This window comes from Carlito syrichta, unplaced genomic scaffold, assembly GCF_000164805.1.
Source record: "Carlito syrichta isolate Samal-C Ts95f unplaced genomic scaffold, Tarsius_syrichta-2.0.1 Scaffold306749, whole genome shotgun sequence".
In the NCBI taxonomy this organism is placed as follows: Eukaryota; Metazoa; Chordata; class Mammalia; order Primates; family Tarsiidae; genus Carlito; species Carlito syrichta.
The window spans coordinates 293,182-310,626 of NW_007250845.1; the positions used below are offsets into that span (position 1 = coordinate 293,182).

At 39.4% G+C, this 17,445-nt stretch overlaps 1 protein-coding gene and 1 pseudogene across 5 annotated transcripts in view; both read left to right on the top strand.

The window, feature by feature from the left end:
• Positions 1-17,445, top strand: part of SNW1 (SNW domain containing 1) — a 41,632-nt gene that overhangs the window by 14,398 nt on the left and 9,789 nt on the right. For all 4 annotated transcript variants that reach the window (XM_021715155.1, XM_021715154.1, XM_008063328.1 and 1 more), the window contains exons 4-10: positions 6,341-6,436; positions 6,519-6,625; positions 7,783-7,887; positions 8,579-8,648; positions 10,636-10,701; positions 12,088-12,204; positions 13,411-13,552. In XM_021715155.1, the coding sequence (XP_021570830.1) occupies positions 6,341-6,436; positions 6,519-6,625; positions 7,783-7,887; positions 8,579-8,648; positions 10,636-10,701; positions 12,088-12,204; positions 13,411-13,552 (703 nt within the window). The remainder of the gene's footprint in view (positions 1-6,340; positions 6,437-6,518; positions 6,626-7,782; positions 7,888-8,578; positions 8,649-10,635; positions 10,702-12,087; positions 12,205-13,410; positions 13,553-17,445) is intronic.
• LOC103265673 lies at positions 1,665-2,252 on the top strand (annotated as a pseudogene). Its single transcript, XR_504653.1, has one exon. The product of XR_504653.1 is annotated as a 40S ribosomal protein S10 pseudogene (transcript).

The following is a 17,445-nucleotide window of genomic DNA, read 5'->3' on the forward strand; positions in this document are numbered from 1 at the left end:
AATTTAAAAATTTTTTTTTGTAGAGATGAGGTCTCGCCAAGTTGCCCGGGCTGGTCTCGAACCCATGGGCTCAGGCAATCTACTCACCTTGGCTTCCCAAAGTGCTGGGATTACAGGCTGAGCCACCGAGCCCAACCTGAGTCTATTTCATTTTAAAAAATATATAGGATTGCATGGTGTGGTTATACCCTAATTCTGTTAATGTTATGCATTAGTGATTTTCAGTTTTTTTAGTTTTATACACAGTGGTTTATTCAAGATCTATATATAAACATCTTTTTTGCATGTGACTGTTTGTATAGAATTTATATAAAATAAGTTCTTAGGTATGGACCTACTGTGTCAAACTTCGAATGTGACACTTACCGCCAGTTGCCCTCTCTCTGTGTGTTGTCATTCTAGTTCTTGTTTCCCTCTGGCCCGCCATCTCTAGTCATGACGAGCCATCTCTCCTTAGCACTTCTCAGGTATGCTTAGTCCGTTTGCATTGTAGTTCAAGACTGGAGACCAAGAATTTTACCTGGTTTCTAGGGAATGTTTTTAAATCACGATCTCCGATGGTTATTTTGTATTGAAAAATAGTGTAGAACTGCTAAAACAGAATTGTTTATTTTTGGATTTCAGTATTTTGGCCATATAAGGTCTCTAAAGCATTGTGGGTTTTTTTGTTTTTTTGTTTTTTTTGTCTACAATGCAACCATAGAAATGAGCCCAAAACTGGTAGTTTATAGAATTACCACTCAGCGTCATACAGTTATTTTGTTTTCCTGCTAAAAGTGGTAGATTTTGTTGTTGTTGTTGTTAAGTTGAACTCTTACTCCGTCACCCAAGCTGGAGTGCAGTGGCATGCTCATGGCCATCCCAGCATTGATCTGCTGGGCTCAGGTGATCTTTCCGCCTCAACCTTCCAAGTAGCCAGAACTACAGGCATGTGCTACCATGCCCTGCTAATTTTTTGATTTATTGTAGAGATGAGGTCTCGCCAAGTTGCCCAGGTTGGTCTCAAACCCATGGGTTCAGGCCTCCCTCTCCTCGGCCTCCCAAAGTGCTAATATTACGGGCTTGAGCCACTGCACTCGGCCAAAAGTGTTAGATTAATGCATGAAGTTTTAGAATGCATTTAATGACTCAACATCAACTGAGTACCTTTTACATGCCATTGGCATTTGTAGGGGGCTACTTTTTGATTGTTAGGGACCATCCTGAGCATTGTACAGTGTTTAACATAGCTGACACTACCTATTAAATGCCAGTAGTGCTTCCATTGTCTTAACCAGAAACACCTCATACATTTACAAAGGCCCTGGTAGTTGGAGGTGGCAGTGGTGCCCTGTTTGAAAGCCACTGGTGGTTCTGTTTTAGACGAAATAAGAATTGACTACTTAATGTAAAAAATGGGATTTTAAAATTCATTATCAGGCTGAGTGTAGTGGCTCATGCCAGTACTCCCAGCACTTTGGGAGGCAGAGGCAAGAGGATTGTCTGAGACCAGCCTGAGCAACTTGGCGAGACATTGTTTCTACAGTAAATAAGAGTCCAGGCCTGGTGGCTTGCGCCTGTGTTTCTAGCTACTTGGAAGACTGAAGTAGAAAGATTGCCAGAGCATTTTCCATTCTTGCTATTACACTGTTACTACTTCTGAAGAACAGAAGTATAAGAGGTGTAAGAGCTTCCTTTCCAGCCTCGGCCTCGGACTCTGTAGCCGTTGCGATGTTGATGCCCAAGAAAAACCGGATTGCCATCTATGAACTCCTTTTTAAGGAGGGCATGATGGTAGCCAAGAAAGACGTCCATATGCCTAAGCATCCAGAGCTGGCCGACAACAATGTGCCCAACCTTCATGTCATGAAAGCCATGCAGTCTCTCAAGTCTCGAGGCTATGTGAAGGAACAGTTTGCTTGGAGACATTTCTACTGGTACCTTACCAACGAGGGTATCCAGTATCTACGTGATTACCTCCACCTGCCCCCTGAGATTGTGCCAGCCACCCTGCGCCGCAGCCATCCAGAGACTGGCAGTCCTCGGCCCAAAGGTCTGGAGGGTGAACGACCTGCAAGACTCACAAGAGGGGAAGCTGACAGAGACATCTACAGACAGAGTGCTGTGCTCCCTGGTGCTGACAAGAAAGCCGAGGCTGGGGCTGGGTCAGCAACTGAATTCCAGTTTAGAGGCGGATTTGGTCGTGGACGTGATCAGCCACCTCAGTAAAATTGGAGAGGATTATTTTGTGTGGAATAAACTTGTAGCCAGAATTTTAAAAAAAGAGGTATAAGAGAAGAATACAAAAGGATTTTGAGAGGTGATATTCTAGAACAAGTCTGCAGCTCTTGTTTTCTTTACATGTGAAGTAAATACTATGCATGCGACTTACTGATAATACAAAACTAGGAGGAAAAAAGTTTTTTGGTATTAATCTTCATAGAACTAGATGCTTTTCCCCCCTTATTATTACCTGAGTGATAAATCTTGAAATAAAGACCTTGGTGTGTGCATTTTTTCTTCTGAAATAGTTGTGTAAGAAATGTTACATATTTGAATTACCTTTAAAAAAAGCCTTCAGCCCATTCTCCCCCAAAATCCTCAATGACTTCAAACTGACTCCACAATAAATTGTATGTTATTACTTTGTATGATTTCACAAACTCTAGCTAAGCCTAAAGAATAGTGTTTTCCTACCTCACATAGTGAATATGTTGACGCGTTTATCGTTTTAATCAATCTAGTTTTTTGTCAGTTTTTGATAACAAAATACCTGTTTCACAGATGAGTTACGGCTTTATCTTGGACACAAAGCTCATTTGTGCTTCTGATACCTTCAAGCGTATATTGTATTTTTCAGATAACCCTACCCAGCCCTTTTGCTTCCTGGGATGTACTGAGTTTCTTCAACACATGTAATTCTCAGACTATCAAAACTGGAGGTTTTATAGTTAATTACCATGCAGGATTCTTGCTCTTCAGATGCCCTTCACTCAGCCTTGTGAGATGCCAGAATCTTATTGATGCTCATTTAAAGGGTTATTAACTTTGGAATACCCAAATAAGAAACAGCAAATGGCTCTTGTATGCTAAATTAGTATTGAGAGTTTATGTTGAACATACATGACTTCCCAGGAACCATTACGTAGAATCCCTTCCTGTAATGATTGCTGTATAAAAGTGATTAACTCTCTATAGTCTTGGTATTTTTTTTTAGAGCATTGTTATATAGTTTTCAATTTCTGGTGGTATGGATTTTTTCCATCTTGAAAGGAAGTAAGACTTTTGAGTTCAGTTAATAGCTATATGATCTTAATGTGCTGATGAGCCTCACTCTTCTCACTAGCGTGAGCTTTAGATTCACTCTCAATAGAGGAGAGTGATACAAATAGCTCCCATATCAATAGTACATGTTTTGTGCTAAGTCATCTGTACTTTTCTTCTCATTCCTGAGAAAAGCTAGCTAGGGATTTCAGTGTATACCCCCCATTCCCCCCTGCCACACCCCTGGAAATCAAGAGCTTATAGAAAGTTTTGTAGGGCCTAAAATATAAACACTTTTAGCTTGTAATAGAGCATCTCTAAAATTCATTCATTCATTTGTACAAAAAATATCTCTTGTGGGCCAGTCATTGTTACAGGCACTGGAGGCACCCTTAAGAGTAATATGGGTATAATCATTGTGCATACCTTGAGGGTTGACACAAAGGTTACATTAGTGTGTGTGTGAGTTTGTAAACCCCAGTGGCAATATGTGACAATATGTGCTCAATAATTATTAGCTAATTTTTTTATTTTCTTAGATTAGAAAATACAGTTTATTTGGAAAGTACATTAGAGAGAGAGAGAGATGAGAAACAAGAAATTCACCTCTCCTAGGTAGGAGAGGGGACCAAAACTTAAGAAACATGGCGGCCACAGCTCAAAGGGCATGTGGCCAGACCGTAGCTTAGCAGAGCAATGGCATTCTTTTTTTCTTTTTCTGAGTTGGAGTCTTACTCTGTCGCCCAGGCTGGAGTGCAGTGGCACACTCACGGCCACCACAGCCTCAATCTGCTAGGCTCAGGTGATCCTTCTGCCTCAGCCTTCCAAATAGCTAGAACTACAGGCATGTGCCACCATGCCTGGCTAATTTTTTTATTTACTGTGGAGATGAGGTCTCATTGTAGAGATGAGGTCTCACCAAGTTGCCCAGGCTCATCTCGAACCCATGAGTTCAGACAATCTTCTTGCCTCAGTCTCCTAAAGTGCTGGGATTATAGGTGTGAGCCACCGCACCTGGCCAATATTAGCTAATTTATCAATCTTTTATTTTAGGCTTAATTATTTTTAATTTTATTTTTTAATTGTGGCAAAGTGTACATAACATTTTTACCATTTTAATCATTTATAAGTGGACAGTTCTGTGGCATTTAAGTACATTCACATTGTTATGTAGCCATCATCACATCTACCTTCACAGTATTTTTTGTATACTCATTAGATGATAACTCCCTAGGCCCTCTCCACCCTGTCCCTAGGAACCACCATTCTACTTTTTTTTCTTTCTTTTAGTTTTAATAACTTTAGAAGTAGAAATAGCTTTTGGTTACATGGATGCATTGTATAGTGACAAAGAAGTCTGGGCTTTAAGTGTATGCCCCACCCCCACCTGTGCACATTGTATCCAGTGGGTGATATTTCATCCCTCCACTCCTTCCCCCTCCCCTTCTGAGTCTCCAGTGTCCATTATACCACTTTCTGTGCTTTTGCAGATCCTTAGTTTAGCTCCCACTTAAAAGTGAAGGCATGCAGTGTTTTGTTTTCTGTTCCTGTGTTAGTTCACTTAGGTTGATGTTCTCCAGTTCTATCCAAGTTGCTGCAAAAGACATTATTTCATTGTTTGTTAATAGCTGAATAATATTCCACATATTATGTATATGTAGACACCATATTTTCATTATCCACTGATCAGTTGATGGGCATTTAGGTTGATTCCACTCCTTTGCAATTGTGAATTGTGCTGTGATAAGCATGCTAGTGCAGGTGTCTTTTTTGTATAATGACTTCTCTTCCTTATTAGTAGTGGGGTTGCTGGATTGAGTCGTAGATCTACTTTTAGTTCTATGAGAATTCTCCATACCAGTTTCCATAGAGGTTGTACTAATTTATACTCCTACCAGTAGTGTATAAGCATTCCCTTTTCACTGCAGTATTAGCTGTTATCATTATTTTTATGTTAATAGAGGAGACATTTCATAAACAAGTTAAGTAAATAAATAATTTCATGCTTTGAAGACAGTAAACAGTGTTAGGAGCAGAACAATTGGGTGAGAAGGGGCTGCTACTTTAGCAAGGATAATTGGAGGAGGCCCACCAAGGCAGGACCTGCTTTAGGGAATGCTATATGATATAATGCAATTACTAATGTAGACTTTGTCTTGTAGTAGTAAACGATTCTACAAAGAATTTTGAAGATCTCAAACGGCTAGGCATTTGATTTTCTTTCATATTCATGAGTTGTCCTTTCCTTGTATGTGTGTCAAAGAATTTATGACTAAAGCAATAAAGTTTAAATATTTATTGAATTTTCAGTATCTCTTTTTTACTTTAAAATCTGCCATGTAACTTTCTATGAAAATATGTGAGTAGTATAGATGGACATAAAAGTAAGTCATATTCTATTTGTAAATTATTCTATTACATCTGTGTCGGCCTTGTAGGAACCATGTTGGGCCTAGTAGAAGTCATATAACAACCCTAAATTTGGATAATGAGTATAAAATAAGTTGTGTATATAGAATGTATTTTTTTTCCTTTTTGTCTTTTCATGGAAGAAAGTATTCTGGGTTTGTTTGGTTTTTTTTTTAACTGTTATACATGTTTATTTTCTTAGTCTGTGAATAGAGTTGATAAAAAGAGAAACATTATAAGTAGGATGAGGTCAATGAAGTTTTCCAGGCCCAGTGAATTTGGAAATTATTTGATAACCTGACTTAAATTCTGATGAGTTTGTAATCTAAGATAATGGTGCTATAGGCAATTTATATCATCATTAATTTCAAGTCCTAGTGAGCCTCAGAAGTGGGGATCGTTGATGCATGATTTTTGTGGGCGCAATTTATTTGGATACTGACTTGATTAGAAGATCCCAAATAACTTAAATGCATGGGGTCAAGGAAAAGTTATCAACTTTAAGCCAGGGTAGCAATTTGTATATATGTTTTAAGCTTCCTTGGTTTTAAAATCTAAAAGACAAAATCTAAGTATCCTAAATTTATAAGTGTGCTGAGAGGACATGTTGACATCTGAAATGACTTAATGAGGTTGTTTCTTTTCATACTCTGCTTTTCTTAAGCTTTCTTGTGTTTGAACATTTTAGGTCATTTATAGCAAATACACTGACCTGGTTCCAAAGGAGGTTATGAATGCAGATGATCCAGACCTGCAAAGACCTGATGAAGACGCTATTAAAGAGGTAATTGGGAATTGGCATACTAGGTGACTTTCTACATCCTTATTCACTTCCAAGCCACTCAATGCAATACTTCTTATTTCAGATAACAGAAAAGACAAGGGTAGCCTTGGAAAAATCTGTATCACAGAAGGTTGCGGCAGCCATGCCGGTTCGAGCAGCTGACAAACTGGCTCCTGCTCAGTATATCCGGTATGAATTATGCCATGCCTAGACAGCGTCATTTCATTTCAGACTTGAGTCAGCTTGGGGGTCCTGGTATTCCTTCACTATTATACTCAGTAACAGTTATAAATATGTTGTTTTGAAGAATGACTTGAATCTTATGGACCCTCTGTTTTTTTGGGGGGGGGTTGGAAAAGGTGTCTTGCTCTGTCACCCAGGCTGGAGTGCAGTGGCATGATCACGGCTCATTGCAACCTTGACCTCCTGGGCTTAAGTGATCCTCCTGCCCTTCAGCCTCTGAGTAGCTGGGACTACAGGTGCATGCTACCATGCCTGGCTAATTTTTATAATTTTTGTGGAGATGGGGTCTTGCTGTGTCACTCAGACTGGTCTCTAATGCCTGGCCTCAAGCAGTTCTCCCTCCTCGCTCCCAAAGTGTTGGGATTACAGGGATGAGGCACCACTGCACCTGGCCCTGTTCACTCTCTTTACAGACAGTTGAAAGTGGAAGAATGTTTTAAGACGCTCACTGTAAGATATTAGCTTTTATGCTATTTTCAAAATATATTTTTTGTTTTTAGAAATTAACAATTATATGCAGTATATGATCCAGACCACAGTTATTATTTATAGCTTTCCATCTATATTTAATAGGCATTCTTATATAATACTTCCAAATTTTGAGGGGTTTCACTCCGATAAATCTGTGTGGAGTGGTGAATCACATACAGATATTAAGGAGACATTAAGGGCTCTGTTGGGGCTGCTGTCATTGTTCTTTCTCTGTTTCATAACCTATGGTTAATCAAAAACTGCCAACTGTAAGTGGCCTGCTGAGATTATTATGGGTATTTTTTTCTTAAATGCAAACTTACAAAACAGATGCTGTTTTCTAGACCTCTGATCTGTGAAACTGAGCACAGTGCCTTCCATGGTAGAAGACGGATGAGGATGGGTTATTTACAAACAAATTCCATTCAAGTTTACATTTTGCCTATAACTCACAATTTCTGTAGTTTTTCAATTTCTTTTGCTGTCACTCTGCCTAAATATTTTGTAATTTTCTATTAATACTTTGTGGAAGGAATTGAAAATGTAATCTAGCTTAGAATTGTAATAGAAGGAAAATACCTACTGAAAACTTTGAACTAGGTACACCTTCCATTTTTTTCTGCTTTCTTCAGATACACACCATCTCAGCAAGGAGTGGCTTTCAACTCTGGAGCCAAACAGAGGGTTATTCGGATGGTAGAAATGCAGAAAGATCCAATGGAACCTCCAAGGTTCAAGTAAGTAGATGGCTTTATGAGAATGAACCTCTATTGTTAAAAAAGAAGAAGTGTGTCCCAAATGCCCATTAACAGGTACATGGATAAGCAAACTGGTTCATCCATACATGGAATACTGTTGAGCAGCAAAAAGGAGTAGACTACTAAAACACACAGTAGCATGGATGAATCTCAGAATAGGCTGAGTGAAAGAAGCCAGGAAAAACAAGTGCATACAATATGATTCCATTTATATAAAACTCTAGAAAATGCAAACTAGTGCCAGAAAGTAGATCTTCTGAAAAAGGAGGGAGGGACAAGAGGGATAGGCAAGAGGCATGCAGAGACTTTTGGGGCAATGGGTATGTTCACTATCGTGGTTGTGATCAATGTTGAACAAGTGTATACTTGTGGCAAAATTTAACCAAATTGTACACTTTAAATATGTATAGTTATATGTCAATTATATTTCAATACAGCTGCTTTTTACAAGGGTAAAAAGGTATATGACTCTATGAAATGATAATATTGTGGAGGTGAGGGAGTAATGATGACAAGGTTGACCATATTAACTGTTAAAGCCAAGTGATAGGCGTCTAAGATTGAGCATTCATTATGTAGTCTATGTTTGAAACTTTACATAACAAAAAGAGGAAGGGGAAAGAGTATATCACTCTCTGGCTATGCTTTGATGCTTTGATTTATATTTTAGGATTAATAAGAAGATTCCCCGGGGACCACCTTCTCCTCCTGCACCTGTCATGCATTCTCCTAGCCGAAAGGTATTCTTGGATATAGTCTAAAATCTTTTCTTCTCCTTTTTTTTTTTGAGTTGGAGTCTCACTCGGTCGCCCAGACTGGAGTGTAGTAGCCGCTCCCGGCCACCACAGCCTCGATCTGCTGGGCTCTGGCAATCCTTCTGCCTCAGCCTTCCAAGTAGCCAGAATTACAGGCATTCGCTACCACACCTGGCTGATTTTTTGATTTATTGTAGAGATGAGGTCTTGCTGCCCAGGTGGGTCTCGAACCCGCGAGCTCAGGCAATCCACTCACCTCAGCCTCCCAAAGGCGCGGGATTACAGGCTGAGCCACCGAGCCCGGCTTCTTTTTTTTGAGTTGGAGTCTCACTCTATCATCCAGGCTGGAGTGCAGTGGCACACTCACAGCCACCCCAGCATCAACTTGCTGGGCTCCAGTGATCCTTCCACGTAGCCAGAACTACAGGCACTATTGTGCCCGGCTAATTTTTGATTTATTGTAGAGATGAGGTCTTGCCAAGTTGCCCGGGCTCTTCTCAAACCCGTGGGCTCATGCAATCCTTTCACCTGGGCCTCCCAAAATGCTGGAATTACAGGCTGAGCCACCAAGCCCGGCCGTTTAGGTTATTAATAATAAAACTTACTCCTAGCTGCAGTGGTTCATGCCTATAATCCAAGCACTTTGGGAGGCCCAGGTTGGAAGATTACTTAGGCCCAGGAGTTCGAGACTAGCCTGGGCAACAAGGCAAGTTCTCATCCCCACAAAAAATAAAATTAACTGGGTGTGGTGATGTGCACCTGTATTCCCAGCTACTTGGGAGGCTGAGGAGTGTGGATACCTTCAGCCCAGGAGGTTGAGGCTACAGTGAGCCATGATCATGCCACTGCACTCCATCCAGCCTAGGAGAGAGTGAGACTGACTAAAAAACATAAAAATAAAAAACACAAGAAACTTTTTAGCTAACATTTTATACACATTCTCAATAAGCACTCTGGAAACTATAATTTGTAGTCTTGACTGGGTTCCTATTTCGTGTTGAAAAAAAATTTTTTTTTTTTTTTTTTTGAGTTGGAGTCTCACTCTGTAGCCCAGACTGGAGTGCAGTGGCCGCTCCCGGCCACCGCAGCGTCTAATTGCTGGGCTCTGGCGATCCTTCCGCCTCAGCCTTCCAAGTAGCCGGAATTACAGGCATGCGCTACCATGCCCGGCTGACTTTTTGATTTATTGTAGAGATGAGATCTCGCTGCCCAGGTGGGTCTTGAACCCGCGGGCTCAGGCAATCCACTCACCTCAGCCTCCCAAAGGCGAAAAATTTTTAAAAAGAAAACTATAAGTCAGTGTGGTGATATATTACCTATACAGGGAATAGAGCCTGGGCAACTTGGTGAGACCTCGTTGCGACAATAAAAATAATAATAATAATAATAAACTGCATGTGATAGCATGCACCTGTATTCTGGCTACTTGGAAGGCTGAGGCAGAGGAGTCACCTGAGCCCAGCAGGTCGACACTGGGGGATGACCGTGAGCATGCTACTGTACTCCAGACTGGGTGATGGAGTGAGACTCCACCCCCTAAAAAAAAATAAACCCTGCTTTTAATGGAATGAACAAGGCCTGCTGTTTTACATGAAGGATGTTATAGGAAGTGAATACATGAGCTCATTAGGACTCTGATCAGTCATCAAGTGACTTTTCAAGATATGTTTTGTTGCTCAAAAGAGCAATTTTTTATCTGAAAGAATTCACATCACTTTAAATACAGAAAAATATGAACCAGCGTTTATAATTCAAAAAATAATTTCTAGATTATTTTCCATTTTTTAGTACTATTCAGTGTTATTACAAGAATTCATAAGAAGAAGACATAGTAAATGGGATTTTGGCCTTTTATTAAGTCTGTGCATATGTTAGTATCTATGAAACTGTCTTTGAAGAGAAAGATTTTACTTGGGTTTTTAACTAGAGTATAAATCTAAATGTCTCTTCTCTCACTCGTCTCTCAACTCAGATGACTGTAAAGGAACAGCAAGAATGGAAGATTCCTCCTTGTATTTCTAACTGGAAAAATGCAAAGGTAATTAAGTTGTCATAAAATCAGTCTCTTAGTATAACTTAAAACACCAAGGAAAAAGCTACAACCAGGGTAACTTGAGTTGTAATCTCAGCACTTTGCTTAGCTGAATATTTTCCAAAAGGAACACCCAATTTGTTACTTTTTTAAAATAATGGAAATGTTAGTGTCCCAGGGACATGCATATCATACCATATAGATACTTTTAGTGAATTGTAGCTACCAGAAGAAACACAGAGAAGGAATAAATATAATAAAGTACCATGTCAACACAAGATGGTATTCTTCAGAAAAATTATTTCTAAAAGAATTCAAACCGGTCTAATGATCATATGACAAAAGAACAGGGTAAATGTTTGTGTATTTTAAACTCTTTTTCTCTGTTTATAACATTGAAGGCTCAAGCTATTTAAATCCTGTATATCTCTAATAATCACCAAAGCAATTTGTCAAGAATCTGTAAAATGTGGGATAAATGTTCTAATCACTATTACCTCTCTTCCCTGAATCGTGTTTCATGGTTTTATTTTTAATGGGTGAAAAAGACCGCTTTAACTTACTTAAAGGAATTTTTTGTACTCATACAAAAATAAAAAGGTGGTTGGCTGTTCTGATTTGGGTTTATTAATGGTATGTAACTATATAGTATCTTGAGCTGGTTCTGTAACACTTATTAGGAGACTTGGACTAGAGGTTAACATTTGGGAGTCTAGTCAAAGATAAAACTAAGCCTGAAAGTTATGTGGATGTTCAGACATATTCCTTCACTTGTTGAAATAGGATTTATAAGTTTTAGAATGTAGACTGTCATTTTTCTAGCAGACTTTATCATGTTTTTTTATTATTTTTTTCTGTTTATTAAAACTGAGAGTTCTAAGAATCTGACAAATGATTAAGACAGTACAAGATTAAACTACTCATAGATGCTAAGATTCTACCGAATTCTTCCTTTGTTTGACCATTATATGTAGTTGAGGAGCAACTATTTAGCTATTTGACAGTAATTTCCTTTTTTATAATATATAATTATTAACATAATCTTCTTTTTCCAGAGTTTGGGCTCTGAAGTCTTACTGTCTGAATTTAAATTGTAGCTCCTCCACCTACTTACTGTGTGACCTTGGGGGTATTACCTAAGTATCACTGAAATGAACATAATAATGTCACCAGCTTTATAGAGTTATTGTGAAGGTTACATAGTTGTAAAGTGCTTAATCCTCCACATAAAGCACTCATTGTTAGCACTGTTTTTTAGTATAATTGTGAAGAAAGATGTAAGAAAAGTAGCCTCTTACTAAGTGGTTCTCCAAATGAGTGAATTTAAATTGAATTTTAAATAATTATTGTAACTCTTCTGTGACTGGTGTTTTCTGTCTGCTTCCCCACTAGGGTTATACAATTCCATTAGACAAACGTCTGGCTGCTGATGGAAGAGGACTGCAGACAGTACACATAAATGAAAACTTTGCCAAACTGGCTGAAGCCCTCTACATTGCTGATCGGAAGGTTGGTCTGTTATAATGTAATTGTTTATGATCTTGATAATTTTGAAACCCATTCTTGGTTAGCTAAGGTACTGGTAATTTAGCTACAGTACTGAGCACCTAGAGCGAATCGCCTGTGGTAGTGTGCCAGAGATGGCAGGAGCTAGGTGCAGCTCTGTGCATGGTCCTGGCCTTTGTAGACATGTATACACACCCCTCCCTCACAACATGCCAGAGTAATGCTAGGCCAATCCCATTTTGTGAAGATTGCTAGGTGCTATTCTAGATTTTATAATTTTCCTCTATTTTAGATGTAGATGTCTTCCAGAAGGACTTATAGGAAATAGCAGGTAAACATTCTGACAAATTGAAGGTTACAAAGATGACATTAACATCATTGGCCCTCTATTAATATTATATATTGAATACTGTGGTATTAATATGTGACTTTCAAGTTTACACCTATCATAAGCATGTGTTTGGAACACAGAACAGTATGTTCCTGTATCATAGTGAGCACTGTTTTAAAAATTCTGTAGCAGATGTAAGCTAAAGTTTTTAGTTGGCTTAATGGCTTTTGAAAGTGTAATTAGTCCCTGTTATGTTATTGGTAATAAAAATTGCCTTATTGGAGTCTTGATTTTGTTTTTTAGATTGTTTCTGAGAAAGCATTAGTGAAACACTTGATTACAAGATTGATTGGGATCACTATAGTCTCAACCACAAAAACATTCTCAGACCTGGCACGGTGACTCACACCTATAATCCCAGCACTTTGGGAGCCCAAAGTGGTAGGGTTGCTTGAGCCCAGGAGTTCGAGATCAGCTTGGACAACATAGTGAGATGTCGTCTCTACAAAAAAATTAACCGTGCATGGTAGTGCATGCCTGTAGTTTTAGGTACTTGGGAGACTGAGGTGGAAGGATTGCCTGAGTCCAGGAGGTTGAGACTACAGTGAGCTGTGATTGTGTCACTGCACTCCAGCCTGGGTGACAGAGTGAAGACCTCAACTAAAAAAAAAAAATTCCCAGAGTGCAGAAGCTAACCCTGCAGTTCTTCCAAGCAGGATATCTCTTAGTAGACAAGAATCTTTGCTTTAATCAGCAGTAAGCAACGTGAATTCTGTAGAATTACTCTTATAAGTTAGACTTTAATCAGGGAATTAAATGATAGCTGTAAATATCTGTCCCATAGGAGTTTCCTATTTAACATATGACTTTCCTAATAGGCTCGTGAAGCTGTGGAAATGCGTGCCCAAGTAGAGAGAAAGATGGCTCAGAAAGAAAAGGAGAAACATGAAGAAAAACTTAGAGAAATGGCCCAGAAAGCTAGGGAGAGAAGAGCTGGGATTAAAACCCATGTGGAAAAAGGTATGACATTCTCATTTCAGAATCGAATTTACTATGTGCGAGGTTCTCTTTTAGAAAACTTTTTTTTTAATAGACATTAAGAGGGGATGGGATATAGTGGCTAACATTCTAGTAAGTGTAGCTAAAAGTTCATCATGTAAAGCCAGGCACAGTGGCTCACACCTATAATCCCAGCACTTTGGGAGGCAGAGGTGAGAGGACTGCCTGAGCCCACAGGTTCAAGAACAGCCTGGGCAACATGGCAAGACCTTGTCTCTACACTAAATCAAAAAATTAGCTGGGCGTAATGACACATGCCTATAGTTCCAGCTACTTGGAAGACTGAAGTGGAAGGATTGCCTGAACCTAGCAGGTCAGGGCTGCAGTAACTATAAGTGTGCCACTGCACTCCAGCCTGGGCGACAGAGTGAGACTCCAACTCAAGAAGTTAATCATGTAGTAGTAGATGGTAATAATTGCTATGGAGAAAAATAATACAGGGAGGGGGCATATAGAAGTGCCAGGAGCCGGGCTCGGTGGCTCAGCCTGTAATCTCGCGCCTTTGGGAGGCTGAGGTGAGTGGATTGCCTGAGCCCGCGGGTTCGAGACCTGCCTGGGCAGGCGAGACCTCATCTCTACAATAAATAAAAAAATCAGCCGGGTGTGGTAGTGCATGCCTATAATTCTGGCTACTTGGAAGGCTGAGGTGGAAGGATCGCTGGAGTCCAGCAGATCGAGGCTGCGGTGGCTGGGAGCGGCCACTGCACTCCAGTCTGGGCGACAGAGTGAGACTCCAACTCAAAAAAAAAAAAAAAAAAAAAGAAGTGCCAGGAGAGGGTGGTCAGAATAGGCCTCTCTTCTGAGATGGTAATGTTAGCACAAAAATGTGAAGGGAGTAAGGAAGCAAGCCACGTGGATATTGGGAAGAGTATCCCACACAGAAGAGTCAGCAAGTACAAGGCTTTGAGTTGGGAGTGTGCCTAGTGTGCTCAAGGAAGAGTAGGGAGGCCAGTATGACTGGATTGTACTGAGACAGGAAGAGAGAAGTTAGAAGAAATGTCAGAGTAGTTAGGGCAGATGGGAAGAAGAATGACCAGATCATGTATGGCCCTTCAGCTATTTTAAAGATAAAGGTTTTACTTCAGGTGACAGGGAAACAATTGTAGGGTTTTCAGCAATGTGACATGGTCTGATGTATTTTTTTTCCAGCTTTATTGAAGTATAGTTGACAAATAAAAATAGTATGTATTTAGGCTTGGATGTGGTGGCTCATGCCTGTAATCCCAGCACTTTAGGAGGCAGAGGCAAGAGGATTGCCTGAACCCAGGAACTCAAGACCAGCCTGGACAACATGGCGAAACCTCCTCTCTACCATAAATGAAAAAATTAGCTAGGTGTAGTTGTGCATGCCTGTAGTCCCAGCTATTTGGAAGGATCACCTGAACCCAGCAGGTCGAGGATGCATCTGGTCGTCTCTACAATAAATAAAAAATTAGCCGGCTGTGGTAGTGTGTGCCTGTGGTTCCAGCTACTTGGAAGGCTGAGGCAGAAAGATTGCCAGAGCCCAGTAGGTTGATGCTGGGGTGGCCATGAGTATGCCACTGCACTCCAGCCTGGGTGACAGAGTGAGACTTCAACTCAAAAAAACAAAAGTAGTGACCCACTTCTCTGAATCATCAATAACTTGATGAGGCTAGATATAAATACCTGCCTGTCATTATATACCTAGTCGTTGAAGATAATTAAGAAGTAAAAGTTCTTGTATCTATGTTCTTTAAACTGGTAAGAAAAACCAACAGAATGGTTCTTGAGAAATTCATAAAAATTTTTCAAGTCTGTTGTCAGATATTAGTAAAAGCTAACATTATTGAGTGCTTATTATGGCCGACACCAATTTGAGTACTTATGAAAATCTTACACAGTGGTACTATTGTTGTCACTGTTTTACAGAGGAGAAAGCTAAGATGCATAGTGTTTAAGTAACCTGCACAGGTCCTGTGACTAATTTGTTATAGAATCAGAACAGAATTTGAATCCAGACACACTTGCTTCATATTTCATGATCTCAGTTACACTCTATCCTCTCAGACAGGTGAGTGTGGAGGACATGAAGATAGACATAAATGCAGTAGAAATCAAGATGCAGTCAGCCCCTATGGAAAACAAGCAAAAATGTCTTTATTCGAAGGGAAAGTTGTGCATAACTCTTTTTTTCCCTGACATTTTATTATGAAAACTTTCAAACCTACAGAAAAGTTGAAATAATTATTTAATGAAAACCCATATCCCCCATTACCTAGGTTCTGTAGTTAATATTTCTTTTAACAATTAACACTGCTATCATCAAAGAAAAGCCCAGGACCTAACAGTTTCACTGCTGAATTTGTCCAAGCATTCTTTGAAGAACTAATACCAGTTCTAGTCAAACTACTCCAAAAAACTGAAGTGGATAGAATAATTTTAAATTCATTTTACAAGACCAGCATTGACCCTTGTACCAAAATCAGACAAAGAAACAGCAAAAAAAACACAAAACAGACTGATATCCCTGATGCATAGATGTAGAAATCCTCAACAAAATACAAGCAAACCAAATTCAACAACACATTTTAAAGATCATTCATCATAATCAACTGGGATTCATCCCAGGTATGCAAGGATGGCTCAGTATACACAAATCAATAAATGTGATACTTCACTTTAACAGAATCAAGAACAAAAGCCATAGTATCATTTCAACAGATGCTGAAAAATCATTCAATAAAATTTCTTCCAACTAGAATTCAACATCTCTTCATGATAAAAACTCCCAACAAACTGAATATAGAAGGAACATAACCTCAAAATAATACAGGCCATATATGACAGACCCACAGCTAAAATCATACTGAAAGGGGAAAAATTGAAAGCCTTGTCTCTAAGACCTGGAACAAGATAAGGATACCCACTTTTACCACTTTAATTCAACATACTTCTTAAAAGCCCTAGCTGGAGCAGTTAGACAAAAGAAGAAAAGACTTCACCAAAAAACTGTTCACTGATAAACCAATTCAGTAAAGTTGCAGGAAACAAAATCAACATACAACATTCAGTAACATTTCTTTTTTTTTTTTTTTTTGGTGAGTTGGAGTCTAACTCTGTCACCCAGACTGGAGTGTAGTGGCATGCTTCCGGCCACTGTAGCCTTGACCTGCTGGGCTCCAACGATCCTTCCGCCTCAGCCTTCCAAGTAGCCAGAACTACAGGTGTGTGCTACCCCGCCCGGCTAATTGTTGATTTATTGTAGAGATGAGGTCTCGCCAAGTTGCCCGAGTGGATCTCGAACCTGCGGGCTCAGGCAATCCAGTCACCTCAGCCTCCCAAAGTGCTGGCATTACAAGCTGAGCCACTGAGCCTGGCCAGTAGCATTTCTATACATCAACAGCACGCAATCTGAAAAAGAAGTGAAGACAATCCCATTTATAATATCTACAAACCCAGTCAGAAATACAAAAGATCAAATCACAACTGACCTCAAAGAAATACAAAAGATTATCAGAAATTACTATGTGTACCTATATGGAAACAAACTTGATAACCTAAATGAAATGGAGGACTTTCTGGCATCACACAACCTCCCCACGTTGAAGCAAGAAGACACTGAGACACTAAATAGACCAATAACAACCCAGGAAATTGACTCTGTCATAAGAAAACTACCCACAAAAAAGCTCTGGACTGGATGACTTTCTAGCAGAATTCTATAAAACGTATAATAGCTACAAAAGAATAGATACACAGAAATAAATTTAACCAAGTAAGTGAAAGATTACTGCACTGAAAACTATAAAACACTGAAAGAAATTGGATACACAAAATAATGGAAAGATATCCTATATTCATGTGTTGAAATAATTTTTTTTTTTTTTTTTTTT